The 21,679-nt window shown below is 38.1% G+C and overlaps 1 protein-coding gene across 4 annotated transcripts in view; it reads right to left on the reverse strand.

Moving 5' to 3' along the window:
- The window catches only part of POU2F1 (POU class 2 homeobox 1), a 215,385-nt gene that overhangs the window by 40,920 nt on the left and 152,786 nt on the right, over window positions 1-21,679 (reverse strand). For 3 of the 4 annotated variants that reach the window (XM_027526572.1, XM_027526599.1, XM_027526592.1), the window contains exons 4-9: window positions 19,812-19,865; window positions 17,821-17,940; window positions 14,829-15,017; window positions 13,300-13,426; window positions 11,790-11,884; window positions 5,278-5,451 (exon numbers count right to left, since the gene is read on the reverse strand). In XM_027526572.1, the coding sequence (XP_027382373.1) occupies window positions 5,278-5,451; window positions 11,790-11,884; window positions 13,300-13,426; window positions 14,829-15,017; window positions 17,821-17,940; window positions 19,812-19,865 (759 nt within the window). The remainder of the gene's footprint in view (window positions 1-5,277; window positions 5,452-11,789; window positions 11,885-13,299; window positions 13,427-14,828; window positions 15,018-17,820; window positions 17,941-19,811; window positions 19,866-21,679) is intronic. The other variant, XM_027526583.1, reaches the window with a different exon arrangement.

Genomic DNA, 21,679 nt, shown 5'->3' on the forward strand with positions numbered 1-21,679 from the left:
GTGAGCAAATTGTATCAAAAAGTTTAATAGAGGAGAAATGTTAGATAAAGATAAAATGAGACTTTGAGAATACTTGAACTGGGGACAGGAGGAGAGGGGATGACAGAGGATGAGACTGCTGGATGGCATCACCGACTCGATGGACATGAGTTTGAGTGAACTCTGGGAGCTGGTGATGGACAGGGAGGCCTGGCGTGCTGCGATTCATGGGGTCGCAAAGAGTCGGACACGACTGAGCGACTGAACTGAACTGAACTCCAACTGATCTATATTCTAATCTTTCCCATAGAATAGCTACCAGCTGCATGTGTAATTTAAATTAATTCAAAGCAGATAAATTAAAACTTTAGTTCCTTAGCACCACTGCCACCTTCCGAGTACTCAACAGGCACATGTGGACAGTGATTATCCTACTGGACAGCACAGGCACAAACTCATAAAAGGTTTTCCTGACAGCTCCGAATGTACTCTCTTACAGAAGTAGAACAGAAGCAGACCATCACACTTAAATAATTTCATTTTCTAAAAAGCAACAGATGCCTCAGTTAATATACTAATTTTCACTAATTTGATATAAGCTTGGTTTAGTGCTTTTGTAATACACAACCACCTTGGGTTCTCCCTCAGAGTAAATGTTTGAACAGTTAACTCATACATAATCTGAACTAAATAATATCACTTTGATTTTTTTTTTTTTTAAAGCAGAGAAAAAGAGGAATGAAGATTGAGATTAGGAAATAATGAATGTATCACATGTGAGGGATGGTGTTAGAATATGGCATGCCTTATAATTATGTAATAACATCTACAGCAATCCTTTAATAACAAATTATGTAGTTAGAAAATACTGTTTAAAACACCTAATAACGTGTATATTTACTCAGAGAACAGGAATTTGTTTGTTTCAACTAATAACTTGAATGTCTAACTTACCCTCTGAGTGAATGTGTATAAACTGCATACAAAGCAATGTTAAAAAAAACTACAATTGAGGTATCTGACATAAAACGTGTTGATCTTCCCATCCCGCATCAGTAATGTGTGCCTTAATCCACACAGTCAAGGTCTGTGAAATGTTGCCACTGATAAGTCAAAGTCATTTTGAAAAATAAGGAAGCGGTGTGTCAAATAATAGGATAAAACTATAAGCAGAACACCAGATCACAGGGAAGCTCCTTTATCAAAAAAAGAGAGAGGGACTTTGCTGCTAGTGCGGTGGTTAAGAATCCACCTTGCAATACAAGGGATGTGGGTATGACCCCTGACTGGGCAATGAGGTCCCATATACTGCAGAGTAACGAAGCCCATGCACCACAATGAGAGCCCACAGGCCTCTGTGAAAGGTCCTGCATGAGGTGACAAAGGTCTGTGTGCCACAATTAAGACCCCACACAGCTAAATACATAAATAGTAAAAAAAAAAAAAAAAAAAAAAAAGCAAGAGAGAGAGAGAAAGACAAAAAGAGAGAGAAACAACCCTGCCAGTGTGTTGGGTCAAATGCCACAGAAAGGCAAACCACTATTTGGTATAAAAATTAAAGAAAGGTTTTTAAAAGTCTTAATAGCCTTGCCATATCACTTGGGCAACAATCTCCTAGGAAACAAAGAGTATGCTATGCTAATAGCTTAAGAGCTGAAGCACTGCTAAACATGCCAACCTTATACTTATTTAAGCTTATTAATTTATTTCTACCAATCTAGTTCTATATTATCTTTCTTTTTAAAAGCCAGATGGTTGAGATAGTTCAAAAGTACTAAAATCTTTATGAATTACAATTTGTTTCTTCATAACTGAGACTCTTCACAAATATGCATTTTTTCTAAAATTATTATATGTATTAAAAAACATTTTGTTCTCAATATATAATGTTTCTTTGAGCAAAAATAAATTACCAAAGAAATATAAGGAACAAAACAGGGATGTCATCCTTGATTTTTTATCTACTAGAGTAGGGGTATGTTACAACACTTTCAACATAAAATAATTTGGATAATATTTTAGTGCTGGCTTAAATTTCAAACAGTAATTATATTCTCTGGGGAAAAAGCCATCAGGCTTTTCCTGATTCTATTGAAATACCCAATCTAATCTATACTTCAGTAATTTTATTTCACCTAATGATCTTGCTATGGCCAATGCGTTCTCTTGGCTGAACTCTATTAGCCTTTGCTGTTCTGTATTCCAAGGGCAAATTTGCCTGTTACTACAGGTGTTTCTTGACGTCCTACTTTTGCATTCCAACAACACAAGAGAAGACTCTACACGTGGAATCATCAGATGGTCAACACCAAAATCAGACTGATTATATTCTTTGCAGCCAAAGATGAAGAAGCTCTATACAGTCAGCAAAAACAAAACCAGGAGCTGACTGTAGCTCAGATCATGAACTCCACAGTGCCAAATTCAGATTTAAATTGAAGAAAGTAGAGAAAACTACTAGACCATTCAGGTATGACCTAAATCAAATCCCTTATGACTATACACTGGAAGTGAGAAATAGATTTAAAGGATTCGATCTGATAGACAGAGTGCCTGAAGAACTATGGACAGAGGTTTGTGACATTGTACAGGAGACAGGGATCAAGACCATCCCCATGGAAAAGAAATGCAAAAAAGCAAAATGGCTGTCTGAGGAGGCCTTACAAATAGCTGTGAAAAGGGAAGCAAAAAGCAAAGGAGAAAAGGAAAGATATAAGCATCTGAATGCAGAGTTCCAAAGAACAGTAAGGAGAGACAAGAAAGCCTTCCTCAGTGATCAGTGCAAAGAAATAGAGGAAAACAATAGAATGGGAGAGACTAGGGATCTCTTCAAGAAAATTAGAGATACCAAGGGAACATTTCATGTAAAGATGGGCTCAATAAAGGACAGAAATGGTATGGCCCTAACAGAAGCAGAAGATATTAAGAAGAGGTGGAAAGAATACACAGAAGAACTGTACAAAAAAGATCTTCACAGCCCATATAATCATGATGGTGTGACCACTCACCTAGACCAGACATCCTGGAATGTGAAGTCAAGTGGGCCTGAGAAGCATCACTACAAACAAAGCTAGTGGAGGTGATGGAATTCCAGTTGAAATTCCAGAGCTATTTCAAATCCTAAAAGATGATGCTGTGATAGTGCTGCACTCAATATGTCAGCAAATTTGGAAAACTCAGCAGTGGCCACAGGACTGGAAAAGGTCTGTTTTCATTCCAATCCCAAAGAAAGGCAATGCCAAAGAATGTTCAAACTACCGCACAATTGCACTTATCTCACACACTAGTAAAGTAATGCTTAAAATTCTCCAAGAGGGGCTTCAGCAATACGTGAACCATGAACTTCCAGATGTTCAAGCTGGTTTTAGAAAAGGCAGAGGAACCAGAGATCAAACTGCCAACATCCGCTGGATCATGGAAAAAGCAAGAGAGTTCCAGAAAAACATCTATTTCTGCTTTATTGACTATGCTAAAGCCTTTGACTGTGTGGATCACAATAAACTGTGGGAAATTCTGAAAAAGATGGGAATACCAGACCACCTGAACTGCCTCTTGAGGAACCTGTATGCAGGTCAGGAAGCAACAGTTAGAACTGGACATGGAACAACCGACTGGCTCCAAATAGGAAAAGGAGTACGTCAAGGCTGTATATTGTCACCCTGCTTATTTAACTTATATGCAGAGTACATCATGAGAAACGCTGGACTGGAGGAAGCACAAGCTGGAATCAAGATTGCTGGGAGAAATATCAATAACCTCAAATATGCAGATGACACCACCCTTATGGCAGAAAGTGAAGAGGAACTAAAAAGCCTCTTGATGAAAGTGGAAGAGGAGAGTGAAAGTTGGCTTAAAGCTCAACATTCAGAAAACGAAGATCATGGCATCTGGTCCCATCACTTCATGGCAAATAGATGGGGAAACAGTGGCTGACTTTATTTTTCTGGGCTCCAAAATCACTGCAGATGGTGACTGCAGCCATGAAATTAAAAGATGCTTACTCCTTGGAGGGAAAGTTATGACCAACCTAGACAGCATATTAAAAAGCAGAGACATTACTTTGTCAACAAAGGTCCATCTAGTCAAGGCTATGGTTTTTCCAGTGGTCATGTATGGATGTAAGAGTTGGACTATAAAAAAAGCTGAGCGCTGAAGAATTGATGCTTTTGAACTGTGGTGTTGGAGAAGACTCTTGAGAGTCCCTTGGACTGCAAGGAGATCAACTAGTCCATCCTAAAGGAGATCAGTCCTGGGTGTTCATTGGTAGGACTGCTATTGAAGCTGAAACTCCATTACTTTGGCCACCTGATGCGAAGAGCTGACTTACTGGAAAAGACCCTGATGCTGGGAAAGATTGAGGGCAGGAGAAGGGGATGAAGAGGATGAAATGGTTGGATGGCATCATCGACTCAATGGACATGGGTTTGAGTGGACTGTGGAAGTTGGTGATGGACAGGGAGGCCTGCGTGCTGCGATTTATGGGGTTCCAAAGAGTTGGACATGACTGAGCGACTGAACTGAATGATCTTGCATCACTACATAAATGTCATTCAGCTTAATTATTTTCCTGCTTTATCTGTGACACATTAATCTAAGAGTAAGTCAGCAGGAATGGTTAGAACAACAAGCTATATACCTAGAGCTTTAAACAGGTTTAAACCATTAAATTCATTCCACTTTAAAAACCCTTTGTTAGGTGACATTTTAAAATTTAATTTGGATTTTGATTAATTTGGATTTTTCATCTTCAACAGATTCCTGTTTAGTTAATCAGCCTCAGTTTGGTATTACTGTTTGTGTGTGTATGAGTTTCCATTACTGCTTCCTTTCGCCCACAAACTATTTTAAACAAGTCTTTCAAATATTTCCCCTTTCAGCTACTATAAAAGGAATAAAGTAATCTTTATTCCTCTCATTCTTACTTCTATACAACACGAAGGGCTAGAACCAAATGTTTTTCAAACGACACAGCCCTCAGTATATTATAGTTATTTCATTCCCCAACATAATCTCTTAAGTTCTCACCATTTATGGGTATAATTCTAATTTCAGAGGCCTGTGTTCTGAGAGAAACGTTTACAATTTTAGCATAATAGTAAATTATATATTTATACATGAATAAAAATGATGAAAGTCTAAACTTACAAATGCAGGAAATGGCTAAGAAAAAGCTACAGTCCAAAATTACAAACAAACCTGAAAAATATACTGCTCCTTAGAAGTCTCTTTGGACATGGAATGCAAATATTTGGACCTGGCCAAGGAAGGAAGCTTTAGTTAAAGGTAGGTTCATCCTACCTGAGTGAATCCAAGTTTGATTCGTCTTTGTTTGAAGGTCTTGGCAAACTGCTCAAGCTCCTCAAGGTCACTGGGCTCCTCCAAGCTGGGAGTATCAATCCGCTTTGGTGTTGCCTGGCTCTGTGGAAGTGTCTGAATTGGGGTTGCTGCTATTGTGCGTGTTGGGGTTGCTGGCTGTTAGAGAAGGAACAGAAGAATAAGAACACACATACACTAAGAAATTTAAGTTTATATCTGGAATGCTGCAAGTAAACAATTTACACGAACAGCTATATTCGAGAACTATGAAGACCATGTAACACTGTGGCAGGTACAACGTAACACCCAGTGAGAACAGCAGAGTGTGGTGCTAAATACACTACAATTACAGTTAAGGTCACACACATACATCTGTGGAAAAGACCTGAATATACAAAAATGAAATCCGTTATCCTTGAGTTTTCGAATGGTCTGAATACACGCATCTCATGTCATTTAAGAAATCAGTCTTTATTTTTAAGAACCTGTATCACAAATATGTCACTTAAACTATAAGCTTCAAAACAGCAGGAACCATCCCTGTCTTATCACTATCATATCTCCTACTTGTAATAGAATATTATAAAAAATAAGATTATTAAAAACTATTTTAAGGGCGAAAAACAAATCACCTATAGTTTAAATAACTTAATAGCTTCATTTCTGACTATTTGTTCAAGTTTTCTTCCATAGAGCTTCATTTTTACGCTGTTAAATTTATCTATAACCTCTAGAAGTTTTCTTCCTCCTGCACATCTACTGATCTATTGTTAACCTTAACTGTAATTATAGTAACAAAATTTTATACTCTGCTCTTCTCCGTTAACATTAGGTTTCAATTTTTTCTACTATGGTGTTTCAGTCATCTTAATTGTCAAAGGTGGGCTGAAAGGTAATTATATCATAATAATAATTTATTTAGCCATTTCTTTATTGTTAAGACATTTTTCATTTGTTTTTACTAACATAGGTGATACCACAATGAAACACTGTGCATACAGTCATTTTTTCCACCTAATTAGTTCTTTGAGATAAATTCACAAAGGATTTTTCTGTAACTGGATAAAGAGTATATACTACACACAATTTCACGGCTTTTGGTATACATCATAATGCTGGTTCTCAGTGTACAATGTTCCCACATGATTTGTGTTAGCAGTTTTAAAAAATGTTTTACTAATTCAGGAATAAACTGTACTTTGCTAATGCCTTAATTCTTATTTCTTATTACTTAAAGCCAAAATTTTCCCATGTGTTAATTATTACCTGTACTTCCTTTCATGTGAATTAACTTTACATCCATAACCCATTTATATATTAATGGTATCCTTATTCTCAAAGATCTCATCAAATGTTATAAATTAAGCCTTTGTCTGTTGTAGTAATACAAATAATTTTCCCACTCTGCTTTTCTCCTTTTATTTTTCAGTGTATGTAAGTGTTGAATTATCATTTGGGTGAACTATTTTTTCTTCCTCAGTTATCTGCTGTTGCTTCAAATCTGAGAAAGCTTTGACTTATTTCTAGCTAAAAATATCCTGCTTCTTCGATGTCTTTAAAAATGTTTAATTATTTAAATCCATCTAAAGTTTATTTGGGACATAAGGGTATACTCTATCTTTTCTGACTCACAAGCTCCGAGTAGAACCCTCCTTCTGAGTACTCACTAGTGACAGGTGCTGCCCTGACTGCATCCTAACTGCTCAGCCAATCCTCCCTGTGAACAGAAGCCCAGGTGAGAGATTACAGGACAGGATTACAGATGGAGCCTCTGGTTGTGCACTTTTTTCCTTATAATTTTAATGCGTCGTATTCCTCTAAATTTTACTTCATTAGTAATATGCTCTCTCCAACTGAACTAACTGCCCCTGAAAACTACATAATAGGAATTGCGCATGCCTACACTTGGGGTAAGCTCCTTTCTACCATCCCTCTTCAATGAAGACAACAAAATTAATTTCTCTGGCGTGCTGACACTGAGAAAATTTTAACCTGACCACCTGGAGGAACCCAAAACTTTACCAACCAAGTTAGAGTCCTATGTGGTTATAACTTCCCACTGAGACTGGTTGATGGTTAGAGATGTGTCTCAACTATTAGACAGTCGCTTTATTTCCAGGCTTGAAGTAGCCCCATTCTCAAATAGTAAAGGACTAAAAATAGCTTGGGTACCTTTTGGTGGAGTGGTTACAGATAAGTTACCCCAACTCCAGAAACCTCAGGCTGGACTGGGCCAGATCTAGAAATAGTAGAGTAAAATTCAGTGAGCAGGAGTCAGGATGAAGCTGTCAGCCCTGCCACTGTTTACAAAGCTTGTAGGTCAGAAAGGAACTGCTGCTATAGGTTTTCTTTTCAACCTCATTTTCATAATTCCGCTTATTCACAATTAAATGCACCATTTAAAAGTGTACAGTTGGATGGGTTTTGACAACTATATGTAGTCATAAAACTCTTATAAGCGATTAAGATGCAGAAAATTTCCATCACCCTCAAAATTTCCTGGGCCCTTTGTTGTCAGTCCTCACCCCTAGCCCCACCCCCTGGCAACCACTGATTTGATTTCTGTCCCTATAGCTTTGTCTGTGTAAAATGCCGTGTAAATTGAATCATGCAGTATACAGTTTTTATGTTTGTCTTCTTTCACCTGGCATAATGCTTTTGAAATTCATACATGATGTTGAATGTATCGTAAATACATTTGTTTCTTTGGCTGAGTAGCAATCCATCATATAGATATGTCAAAATTTATGTTATCTATTCAGCAGTTGATGGATATTTAGGCTGTTTATAAAAGCTCTATGAACATTCATATACAGGTCTTTGTGTGAGCAAACGCACTCATTTCTGAGAGTATAGCTGCTGAGTCCTAAGTTGTATTTAACTTGAAAAAAAACCCGCCAAGTTCTTCTCTAAAGGGCCTGCATCAATCCACAACCCCAGTGGCAACGTTTAAGAGCTGGGTTTGCTTTATATTCTCACCAACACTTGGTATTATCATAGTCTTTAATTTTGCCCGTTCTGCTGGGTATGTAGTGATATTTCATTTGCATTTTCCTCATGACTAATAATTTTGAGCATCTTTTCATATACTTATTGGGTATTTAATGTGCCTTCTTTGGTATTTAATTTGCCTTCAAATATCTTGAAATATTTTGCACACACCCCCTTAAAAAAAACAAACAGGTTGTCTTATTGTGCTGTATGAGTTCTTTATATAATCTGGATATAAGTCTTTTATTTTTATACGTTTCAAGAATATTTTCTTCCAGTCTGTGGCTTTTCTTTTCATTCTTTCAACAGAAACTTTTAATTTTTATGAAATTAAATTTATTACTTTTTATCTTTTACGGTTAGTGCTTTTTGTGTCCCACTTAAGAAATTACCTTATCCAGGGACCCAAAGACTTTCCCTTAAGTTTTTTTTTTAGAAGTTTAGGTCTGCAACCCATTTCAAATTAATCTTTGTATATCACTGTGAAGGAGAAGAGGGTGACAGAGGATGAGATGGTTGGATGACATCACTGCTTCAGTGAATGTGAACCTGGGCAAACTTTGGGAGATAGTGAGGACAGTGAGGCCTGGAGCGCTGCAATCGACGGGTTCCCAAAGAGTCGAATGTGACTGAGCAACAACAATATTGTGAAATAAGGAGTGAGGTGCTTTTTTTTTCTGCCTATGGATAGTCAGTTGGTTCTTGATGATGCAAGTCTATCGGACTTCTGCTCTATTTCTATTCACATGCCATTATCACACTGTCTTTCTTACCATAGTTGTATAATAATTCTAGACAACGAGTAATCCTTTAACTTTCTCACTTTTCAAAACTGGCTATTCCATGACCTCTTCAATTCTGTACAAGTGTTAGAAACACCACACATATTTCTTCAAAGAAAGCTGTAGATATTAATTGGGATTGTGTTGAATCTATAGATCAATTTGGAGAGATCTTGTTTTACGAATCAAAGTCTTCGTGAACACATTACATCTCTCCATTTACTTAGGTCTTCAATTTCACTCAGCAAGATTTTGTAGTCTTCAATGTATAGGTCTTATAAACATTTTGTTAAACTTATTCTTAATTACTGCAAATATTTTTCTTATTAATTTCAATTTCCAAATGATTTTTATTAATATACAGATTTTTGTCTATTGACTTTGTATCTTGCTTGCTAAGTTACTAAGTAATTTTGTATCATACTTGCTAAGTTCACTTACTAATTCCAGCAACATTTTTGTAGATTCTTCTGAATTTTCTGCATAGATAATCATATTGTCTGCCAAAGGAGACCCTTCCTGTTGGGGGCCAGAGTGAGGCACTCTGCCCGTGGCAAAGGTCATGAGGAAGGAGGCTCGACATACGCAAAGGCGGGATCGAGCCTCAGGAGTCCCCCTGGAAATCCTCAAGCATCTACCCCCATAACCAGAGCCTGCCTACTTTACTACTTTGTGCTCTCACCTACACCTCTGACTTTACGGGGGACTGTCCCCCACCACCTCTTTCGGAGAAGGAGTTAACTTAGGGCTCCAGTTAATAAAAATTCCTGGGCATGACAAGAGTGTTTTAACCTACAAACTCCTCTGAAGGTTCTCTAGCCTGCCTGATAGGCTGGTCCGGCCACATGTGATTGCTCACAGCCTCCCAACCGTGAGAGGCACGAGATGCTTTAAACCTTCTAAAAACAGGTTCCTTAGAAAAGTTAGAAAACCATTAGTATAAGTATAGTGGGCTGATTAGAAACTGTATTGGTGAAGGGTTTTTCATTTGTTGAGCCAATGTTTGTTGCTAAGTCTCCACATCCCCTGCCCTTACACACATAAATGAATATATAGAAGAAATAAGTATTAACCTTTGATATAAATCACATTAGACCTTAGGCTAAGTAAATTTTTTCCTTAACTAAAACCCACTACACCCTCACCCTATAGGAATGTAACTTTATTTGGGTGGCGTCTGTTTTAAGAATAATCACCCCTGGAGAAATAAGTGTCCTGGTTGACTGACCGCTGTCACAAGGAGAGGGTCATAAATTGTCAGCAGGCCCCCTGGCCAGAAGATGATGTAATACCCCTAAGACCTCTGTATACATTTATATGAAGCACCTGACTTTGATAAAAGTCAGGACTGCTGACCCCACGTGACTTTAGCATAACATCTCAGTGTATAAAAGCAGACCATGGAAAATAAAGAATTGGGATCAGTTTCTCGAAATACTGGTCTCCCCATGTCGCTCTCTCTCTCAAACTCTGGCTGAGTCTCCATCTGGAGTGCGGAACCCACCATGCTTACTAATTATGCCTGGGCTTCTAAGATCCGACCGGGGAGGCCTCAGTGTCTCCTCTCCTTCGGGAGAACGGAAGGATGCCTGCGGCCTACGAAAGTGGTTGCAAACTTCTTGTCTTGAAGTTTTATTGGTCTCCTGCGTAAACCAAGCTACTCAGCCTCTTTTCTCCACTGAATTTTCCTACTGCGCTATCCTCATTCTATTACTCTTTACATCTTTAATTAATATCTAATTGAAGCTATTGTATCCTGATCCTCGCCGATGCCGTCCCCGCTTTGAACTCCTTGGATCAGCTGGGGCTGGACCCCGGCACCTTCCTTTGTAACCTACATGTTCTTTATTTTTCTTATCTTACTGCATTGCTAGGCTCTTCAGTACAATGCTGAATAAAAGTGGTAACAGTGGATAACTGTTCAGTCTTTATAATGTTTTTTTTTTGGTAGATGCCTTTTAGCAGGTTGAGAAAGTTACTTTCTGTTCTTAGAAGAGTTTTGTTTTTTTTTTTTAATCATAAACAGTTGTTGAATTTGGTCAAATCTAGTAATTTGTTAGTATCAAGTGATAACTTCCATAGTTATGAACAAAGAGAATCAGAGATGGAAGGGGAACTGAGGATCAGCTAGTTTAATCATCTACTTTACAGATAAGGAAATGGAGGTGCAGAAAGGAGAAATGATATGCTCAAAGTCACAGCTAGGAAAGAAACAGAACTAGGTCTAAAGCCTTAATCTCTAGATGTCTAGACTTGTACTTTTTCTATAGTTAAACTCTGGAAGAAATTAGCTAAAGCAACACAGGAAAGTTGAGATGGGGAATAAACACAGGGATAAGAGTGTCTTCACAGTTTCTGAGCAAGAGCAAAGAACAATGATGGTTTTAACTGAGGTGCTAGGTGTCTAGCTCAAGTGGTAATCTCTCCTGTCATATATCAGGGGAGGGTGGTCCAAGAGCCAGAACGCATTACTCATTCAGTGCTAACATAGTTATTCTTTATGAACATGTAACAAAATAGGGACTCGCTGAAGGTTTTCAAAGACTACATCAATTTGGCAGCATTTTTTTCTATGAAGCTGAAAAACCTAGCTTTGAAATTTTGGTGAGTTTTTTAAAAACTATTCGAATTATTTTTATTAGGGAGTTGAATTAGACAGAGCCCCAAAGCATTTCAAGACAACAGGATAAAAGAAAGCAACCCTCATGGAAGAAAACTGACCTGGGAGGTGAGGGCGATGCTTGGCTGAGACTGTAGGAGGTTGGCTTGGCTTTGCTGAGGTAGTTGTGTTAAAAGATTTTGCGCTTGCAGGAGACCTACAAAACACAAACATGTTATGTCCAACATTAAAGATTACCTTGAACATATGGCATAAGAAAGTGACGTGAAAATTTCAACTGATATCCTGATAGTCCTACTGGTCTTAAAACTCTTAAGGTCTTATTTGCCTACAGTCTTAGTAAATACAATTCAGTTGTATTAAATTCAGTCTTATTAAATACAATTTGGGCAAGAAGATATGGAAAAATGTAAAACTGGTATATGTCTTTGGTGTAACCTAACCTCTCTGGTTGATCAATTTTTTTATTTTAGGAAGGAATAGGTGAAAGTGAAGAAGTATTTTAAATGGAAGCAACTTGAAACTCCAAAAAAAAAAACAAAACCCCACAAAGCTCTACTTCTTAACCCAAAAGCAATTAGAAGCTGCTAAGGTGATGATGGCACCCCACTCCAGTACTCTTGCCTGGAAAATCCCATGGACAAAGGAGCCCGGTAGGCTGCAGTCCATGGGGTCGCTCAGAGTCGGATAGGACTGAGCGACTTCACTTTTACTTTTCACCTTCATGCATTGGAGAAGGAAATGGCAACCCACTCCAGTGTTCTTGCCTGGAGAATCCCAGGGACAGGGGAGCCTGGTGGGCTGCCGTCTATGGGGTTGCACAGAGTCGGACACGACTGAAGCGACTTAGCAGCAGCAGCAGCAGCAGCAGTACATGCTAGACCAGAGAACTGTCTAGGTCATGAAAGGGGCAGGCTATCTTATTCGTTTAAAAGTGGAATAGGTGTGTGTACAACAAGAGATTTTTGAATGATTAAGAAAAAAGGCTAAAAAACAAATAATGAGGAAGCAGTAATGCACTAATATTCCTTGGGTTGAAGCCTTGATACTCTAATACTGTCTATATTGATTCCATTAACCAGCCCAACAAACATGATTGCACTTTATACAGAAATAACACAACAACATTTAGCACTAAAAGGCCTTGAAGATTTTTTTTATAACTCCCCAAATTTGTACAGTTTCTAACATGATACCCTCTTTTTCTTAAACTTTAAAAGAAAACCAATGATTGTTAGAAGCATATACTTTCAATGCTCAAATCCTCAGCCCACATTCTTTGAACACATTCCCATGAAAAACTATCAAAACATTAGAAGCAATTTATTCAATATATGTGCAGCAGTTGAATTTAATTGAGACTTTTGGTCTAACTCACAGTACTCTTTACTGAGTAAGCATATGAAAGGCAGGGAATGATGACCTTCAATAATGAGGTGTGCATGACAAAGTTTTTCTCAACATGAATATTGAGCTTAAAGTTAAATTAAATTAAAAAAAAAAAACACTGTTTTAATGGACAGCTTCCGGGCCAAAATATAATAGTTAGCATCTGTGTGGACAAGTGGACAGCCTTGGTGCACCACTAATAAGCTCTAAGGAGGTGCTCACCCTGCTGGCCCTGGGGCGTCTGTGAGATGATAAACTGCGCTGGTTGCAGGTTGGTTGTTGGATGGACCAGTACAAACTGTTGCAGGTTGAGATTCTGCTGTTGAAGTTGTTGCAGTTGTTGCAGATCCTAAAAAAGTAGGATTAAAACATGGATTGGAGATTCTGAAATAAAAGTGTGCTTAATCTTAAGTTTCCCAGATGATGAGTTCTGTCATCCAAATAAAAAGAGTCAATATCTGACATTATTATAAACTCCTAACAAGGATGTGCTCTGAATATGTTCCGAAGTGTGTGAAGGAACTTGGAGCTGCGACAAGGACATGCTGTTTCTATGAGTATATATTGCGTCATGACTTAATGCAAAATCTAATTTTCAATAGTTAAATGCTTATGGTTGTATCTTTAACATGTAGAGACCAACATGAGCTTTAGAAGTCAAGCGAGAAAAGAATATGTTGCTTTTTTAAGTGACGGAATTTCCTCTTGTAGAGCAAAAATTAAGTGTTATGTCTGAACCTGCATCAATAAATTAAAAGACCTATGAAATCTGGCACCAGCCTAATTCAACTGAGAAAACAGTGCGTAAATTAAAAAAAAAGCTATCCATATAAAAATCTGATCTATAACATATTAAACTTGCTTATATTGGCTTATTATTTCATAATTTTTAATGTCATTGCATGTATATTATCTTATTAGAATAATGTCAATATAGTCTCACAACTTAGGCATGAAAAACATTTACTTGGTAATAAAAAAATGGGCAAAATAAAAACTATTAAATAATAGTCATAAACATTAGTCTGATATCTATTCTGTACTTATAGTTTATTGGCTTTTTTTTTTAATGTTTAGTGAACTTCTAGCTATAATTTAAGCCCATTTCTGAGTCTTCTCTGGGGGTATAAAACAATTATCTACACTGGACTCATAACAACTCTTCATCATTTCACTGATGTGACTACTTCTACTTTTTTCCTCTCCTTGAGACAAAGGTTTCCATTTACTTTTCCTCCTTGGTAGAACTGTCTATGCCTCTCTAAATACATTTTTATTATCTCTGGATACTCTGCCCAAAAATGCAAAAATTAAAGCCAAACAACACTCTAATGCAGTTCCGCACAAAGCCAATCACTCTGTAGCAGAGAGATGGTTCTCAGTTCCTCTTACACGCGGGTGGCAACACCCACTGCAGAGTGTGTGAAAGAACGCGGGCCTGTGTAATTAGCTAATTAAATAAATATAGTGATCCTCTGCTCCAGAAATACGCAGCTAATTATTCGAGAGCTGCCACCTAATATAAACAGTTATTCAAATAATTGGTTATGTGTTTATAATGCCAACTCAAATAAGCAAACAAATGTATTATTTCTAGTTCAGTAGTAAAGAAGTCTTCATCACTCACCTCGCTGATTTAGAGCTTCTCAGGCCTTTAAGCACCCACACTAACAATCAGAAAGTGAACTTAATACCAAAAAACTGCCATTCTATTCCTCCCTTCCTGCCCCAGCGATAAGTCACTCACTCACCTGTGCGATCTGTATGGGCTGAGACAAGGGGATCTGCGTCATGGGTGTGGCGGCGGAGGCGGAGATGGTGGCCCCGGCAGCGCTGTGCTGTTGGCTGGCGGAATGCTGCTGCACGGCAGCCGCCAGCAGCTGTGCCTGTGCCTGAGCCTGCTGTAGTAGTAACTGCTGCTGGGCTGGTGTCAAAGTCAGCTAAACAAAGTCAGGACAAACAGTCGGAAAGAGTTAAAGGAGATGGGCCCCCAGTACAAGCCAACTGCTTTGAAGTAAGTAACTCAAGTGGTATTAAACCATAGCTACCCAACTTCATATGGCAAGTATGAGGCTAAAATGTTCATCAGTGATCAAGCTACCATTACTTGCAGACCATTTACATTAAAATAGTGGTCCTCACTCTGGACTTAATCATTCAAGCTTGTCCAGGACCAAAGGTTCAGGCAAAAAAGTAATTAACTAGTAAGCAACAAAGAAAAGAATCAATACTGCCAGGAAATGAAAAGATATTTACATCCAACAGAACAGCAAGTGATTAGTGAGATGAATAAGGAACAAGGATGCTGGATCTGACCAGGAAAGAACTGATAAGGCCCAGCTTCTTCTAATTAGCATGAATCCCTGCCATATTCCATCACTTTCATTATGTTCTAAGATATGATTAAAGAATATGAGGTCCATTTGTTTCTTTTCCCAGTCTCCGTACAGCCTCCTCCCCAACCATCTTTCCTGTTACTGAAAGCATGGGGTCTCTGCAACTTTACATCCTCTTTCCAATATATTATTTCTGTGAAACAGGTGGTGACAGCCACTCTCTTTAGAGGCAAATGAAGCCCCAGGCCCAAGTTTGACAGAAGCTCCAGCCACATGAACCTGCATTCCCAAGTGTCTCTTACTCTTGTAAACACTAGGCACTCAAACAAAACCCAAACAAGAAAATAGAAAACGTATTTGAAGATTTTAACTTGCTTTCAAAATGCAGCTTTTTTCAAACACACTTAAAGTGTTAAGTATGTTCTACCTTCTTTTTGGTGACATGTTCTGATCAAAGCAAGAAGGAATATTCTGAAGAGCAAGTATGTCATTTAGTGGCATAATCCTTTTTCAAAAAAGGTCCAATACAATTTGTGTATTAGAGACAGAATCAAAATTAAATCATTCAAAATCCCAATACCCGTCAAGATAGATGTTTATAAATATTTTATACAATATGTAAACATATATTAATTTCTATTGATGGGATTTTGTAAAACAATTTTGCAACTATTCTTAAAAGAGCCTTCTGCTACCAAAACATACTTAACTGAAATGAAGGAAATAAAATATTTTGTAGGTTGATGTGATATGAACTGAATAACAAACAACTTTTCCTTACCACTCCTCTTGACTCCCCCACAAAAGATAATTTAATACACAAATTTTCAACATTGGAAAATATTTTTAATGGGGCCTCAGAGAAAAGACATCTGAAAAGTTAAAAGCTTAATATACTTGCACAGGTCAATTTACTACCAATATTGAAAGAGACACATGTACCCCAGTGTTCATCGCAGCACTGTTTACAATAGCCAGAACATGGAAGCAACCTAGATGTCCACTGGCAGACCAATGGATAAGAAAGCTGTGGTACATATACACAATGGAGTATTACTCAGCTATTAAAAAGAATGCATTTGAATCAGTTCTAATGAGGTGGATGAAACTGGAGCCTATTATACAGAGTGAAGTAAGTCAGAAAGAAAAACACTAATACAGTATACTAACGCATATATATGGAATTTAGAAAGATGGTAATGATGACCCTGTATGTGAGACAGCAAAAGAGACACAGATGTAAAGAACTGACTTTTGGACTCTGTCAGAGAGGGCAAGGGTGGGATGATTTGAGAGAACAGCATTGAAACATGTATATTATCATACGTGAAACAGATTGCCAGTTCAGGTTTGATGCATGAGACAGGGTGCTCAGGGCTGGTGCACTGGATGACCCTGAGGGATGGGATGGGGAGGGAGGTGGGAGACAGGGTCAGGATGGGGAACACATGTACACCCGTGGCTGATTCACATGACTGTATGGCAAAAACCACCACAATACTGTAAAGTAATTAGCCTCCAATTAAAATTAAAAAAAAACTTTACTACCAAAAAAACCCAGATGACATTTATTGAACACTATGACATGCCAGACACTGTTCTGTGCGTTTCACCTACACCACTACTCCTAACCTCTAAAACAATTCTGTGAGCTAAGTATTAACCTCTCCGTTTAACTGAAGGAAACCTGAGGCACAGAGAGATGAATTAGCCAACAAAGTAAACTGAAGAGCCAGGACACGACAGCAGAGGTTTCATTTTAGAACACTGTGTGTGTGTGCTCGGTCACTCAGTCATGCCCGACTCTTTGTGACCCCATGGACTGCAGCCTGCCGGGCTCCTCTGTCCACAGAATTTTGCAGGCAAGAGTACTGGAACAAGTTGCAATTTCCTAGTCTAGGGGATCTTCCTGACCCAGAGACCAAACCTGTGTCTCTTGCATCAGCAGGTGGATTCTTTACCACTGAGCCATTTGGGAAGCCCCTTAGAACACTATACAGTAATTTTAAATGTTTTTCTTTTATAGGTACTGATCCATTCTTTAACTTCTACTCTGCAGTGATGTTATAACTCCAAACTGACAACCGCTGATACAATTTCATCACTGTAACTATCTGAACCATGGGAACATGATTCCACTGCAGATGAAGCAACAGTTGGAACACTGGTTTAAAAAAGTTAGTAAGTTTACCCAGAGCCTATCTGCCATAGTAAGAAAAAATACACTGAAAACTCATGACAGAGATAGCTCTTTTTTCAGAGCTGTTTACAATGTAGAAAACTGCTTTAAAGACATATGCCAGGCATAGCCATGTATCTGCTACAGTCAACAGATCTAATCAGATACTGGCCAGTGGCAGTGCTGACACAGAGGAAGTTTATTACAAATCTCTCAGTGAAAACTTACCCCAGTTATCTGTCCTCCAGCCAGCATAAGCTGGGTCTGGGGGATGGCTGCCTGCACTGAAGGCTGCTGGGAAGGCTGGCTCGGCTGCTGTGAATCCCCCGATTCTTCATTAGGTTTAGACTGAGGGGGTAGGGGGAGAAAAAAAGATTTAATAATTGATTTTTTAAAAGTACTAATTTCATATTTTGAGATTTACAACACAGACTTATCTAATCATGAGTTTTCCAACTTCACATTTCCTTTCTTATATCTTTGTATTTTCCTAATTTTATGTATTAAGTTTTCAGACTTTTTATTCCAAAACTAGCAAAGCTGCTTAGTTTTTCTCAATTTTTAAAATTTTTCAATAATTCTTAATTTTTAAGAAGAAAAAGTAATTTGGTCTTCCACTAGTTGACAGAATTTTTCATAAACACAAATCCTTAACTCTGGAAATAAGGAGTAAGGGAAGAACATATTTTCAACCTATGTTTACACTAGACAGACCCTCTATCTCAACATTTTGACATGTCTTTGGTGGTCAGTGTAAAACTTCCCTATATACCATTTCAGAAATTGATTATTTGACCCACTGAACTTTTCAACTAATCTTTTAAAGAACTATAAATTTAGCATTCCCCCATCAAGTAACACACAAGCTTAGAGGGAAATGCTGAAGCCAAGAGGGAAAGAGAATATGATCCTGAAAGGGGCACTGAGAGAAAATTTTATGGTAATTAAAACTGGTTATGCAGAGCATTAAAATTCTGCCTAGATTTGCATATTTCCCACCACCTGTTTTGGGGACTGCAGCAAGGCTAATTAACATAAAGGCTCTGATTAATTCTGCCAGTCATTGAGAGATAATTACAGTGCAAGACTGTAAACATTCCACAGTGGAGATACAGCCTGTTTGCCAACATCTCTCTAAGGGATAACAGTTTGCCATGGCAACCAAGGCAATTTTCCACCTCCTCTCCCTCAAAAAGGAAGGTCACATTATCTCCTTTTCATTTCTCTTCTCGTCTCCATGTGTTACTAGGTCCATATTTCACTTGGTTTCATGGAATGCTCAGTCCAAGGTCTTTAGTCATTAACAACACTGAAATCAACCTTCCAGAATACTGTTTTTCTCTCTTGACTGTTAGTTACCTAAACACTATAATGAAAGGAAGCAGCAGGTTGACTGAAGTATTATGGAGTAATGCAGAAAAACTAAACTTTGCATGTTATGTTGAATGGTTCATAGAAACAAAGCACCCAGATTTCAGTTTTGTCTTTAAATTTGACTGTATGAAGCCCATTAACGTTCAGAAATAGGTTTAATTGCAATTCTCAGATTCATGACATGGCAGAGCAGAGAAGAACCTTGTCAATCTTCTAAACTCGTCCACTTAAATACATGCAGTTGCCCCTTGGTATCTACAGAGAATAAGTCCCAGGACCACCCCCACCCCTCCAACCCCCTGCCCCAGACACCAAAATCTGCAGATGCTGAGGTCCTTCACAGTCAGCTCTCTGTACCTCCCAGGGATAGGCAGGGCTGTGGAACCCGGGGATAGGCAGGGCTGACTATAAGAAAAAATGAGCCCCAGGAGGAAAAGTGACTTGCCAAAATTCACACAGCTAGTGAGTGGCAGAATGAGAATTCAAATCTAAGACTTAGGTCTCTCATTTTATTGTTCTTCCCTCTAATATAATGTTTTCCTAAGATATGAAAAATGATAAATGGCTGTACAACTTAGAAACATTTTTACTGAACTTCCAAATAAAACCTTGAAAGTAGACTTTTCTTGTTCACCTTTGGACATTCACAGTGATGTAATATAAAATGGATTTTTATTAATGGCTTTGATTATCATTATTTGAATTTTTATGAGATTCAGTAAGAAAAAAAGTAATACTTCTAAGTATTTTCATTATAAAATTATTGCATATTCATTACAGAAAATTAGAAAAATATGGTAAAAATGAATAGAAAAACTGATCCCCAGTCCCATGTCCCAGCTCACCTGTACATTTAGAGACTGAGCAGCAGCCTGTAAACTTGTTCCAGCGAGCTGGACCTATAAAAGTAAAGCAACTGGGGAAATTCTAATCGAATACTGTTGACATCCATCATTAGAGCCTGTCATCAACAAGTCTCTACAAACGTGTGTTCTATTTAGAGCAAAGCATATGAAGAGGTTTACTTTAAGGAGTTGAAACTTTATGGAAAAGCTCACAGTACCTCCACCTCCCAGCAGAAAGTGCTGTTAAAATTTCCTCTCTGAAGATGTTTTCCCACACTAAATCTGCATCAGCAGGCATGCCACACTTGTATTTAACATTCCTTACATTACATCGTTTGTACTCACAGGATACTTAGTTTCTAAAACCTTAACTCATCTTCCACATTGTGTTAAAGAACATAGAAGCAGGCTACTTATAGACATTATTTTTACCCTTAAAAACAATCAGAATTATCTACTCATTCTAATTTCAAAATTTCATGTATATAAAAGTAAAAATCTTATAAACACACACACACATCTACATAGTCAAGTCCTTAAAATATTTATTGTCATAATTCAAAAATCCTGGCTGAAATAAAGAATCTGTCCTATAAACCACATATGAAAGTCTGTCAGAACAGTTAATACTAACACTTCACACATTCAGAAAGTTCAAACCATGGTGATATTAAAATAAGGGTCATTATGTGGCAACCATGATAATAATAACTGATTCAGGCAACTGTCACCAATGGATATTCTAACTAATGGGTGAAATTTAAGGAGTAACATGATATTTACATATGCTCTCCCTATCTCTCCATAGATATTTATTAATTACAAAGGGTAAAATAGTGGGAAAATCAGGAAGACAAGTGATCACAGTTAAAGCCACCAGTAATGATACATGTTCCTCCTACTATGATGCACTTAGAAGAATACAATATTATTTACAGTGTATTTCCCTCTAGTTCTAACCGTGATGAAACATCAGTCAAATCTAAATTGACCAACACTATATAAAACAACTGGACTGTTACATAAACTAGGTTTGAATAAATGGAAACCTACCCTAGAATGGCAGCAGTGGGAATTAAAAGTAGGAAACATGAAAAGTATTGCAAAAGTACTACACAGTATCCTGGAAACTGACTGGATATAAATGAAGAAAAAACAAGTTACGGATTATTCCAGGGTTCAAATTTGGAAGGCTGAAAAAATTTATCATTAACATGATAATTCCATTTTGGATTTAGCACACAGCATCAAGACTTCCTGAACTTAAAGCTTCTTTGTGATTTTATTTCAATCATGATGTTTCTGGGTAAAAATTTGTTGAGGAATACAAGTCTTACAGTATCTCCTTATTAATTATGAGGAAGATAGTTACCTTTATAGTAGACAAATTTGAGATACTACCTTAACCAAATGATCAAATTCAGTACAGAATAATGGGACAAGTTGACATGTATGCTGCTGTGGCTGCTGCTAAGTTGCTTCAGTCACGTCTGACTCTGTGCAACCCCACAGATGGCAGCCCACCAGGCTCCCCTGTCCCTGGGATTCTCCAGGCAAGAATACTGGAATGGGTTGCCATTTCCTTCTCCAGTGCATGCATGCCTGCTAAGTCGATTCAGTTGTGTCCGACTCTGTGCGACCCTATGGACAGCAGCCCACCAGGCTCCTCCGCCCACAGAATTCTCTAGGCAAGAATACTGGAGTGTGTTGTCATTTCGTTCTCCAAGTTGACATGTATGCTGCTAAGTCACTTCAGTCGTGTCCGACTCTGTGTGACCCCATAGACGGCAGCCCACCAGGCTCCCCCATCCCTGGGATTCTCCAGGTAAGAACACTGGAGTGGGTTGCCATTTCCTTCTCCAATGTAT

Source organism: Bos indicus x Bos taurus, chromosome 3 (assembly GCF_003369695.1).
Source record: "Bos indicus x Bos taurus breed Angus x Brahman F1 hybrid chromosome 3, Bos_hybrid_MaternalHap_v2.0, whole genome shotgun sequence".
Taxonomy (NCBI): Eukaryota; Metazoa; Chordata; class Mammalia; order Artiodactyla; family Bovidae; genus Bos; species Bos indicus x Bos taurus.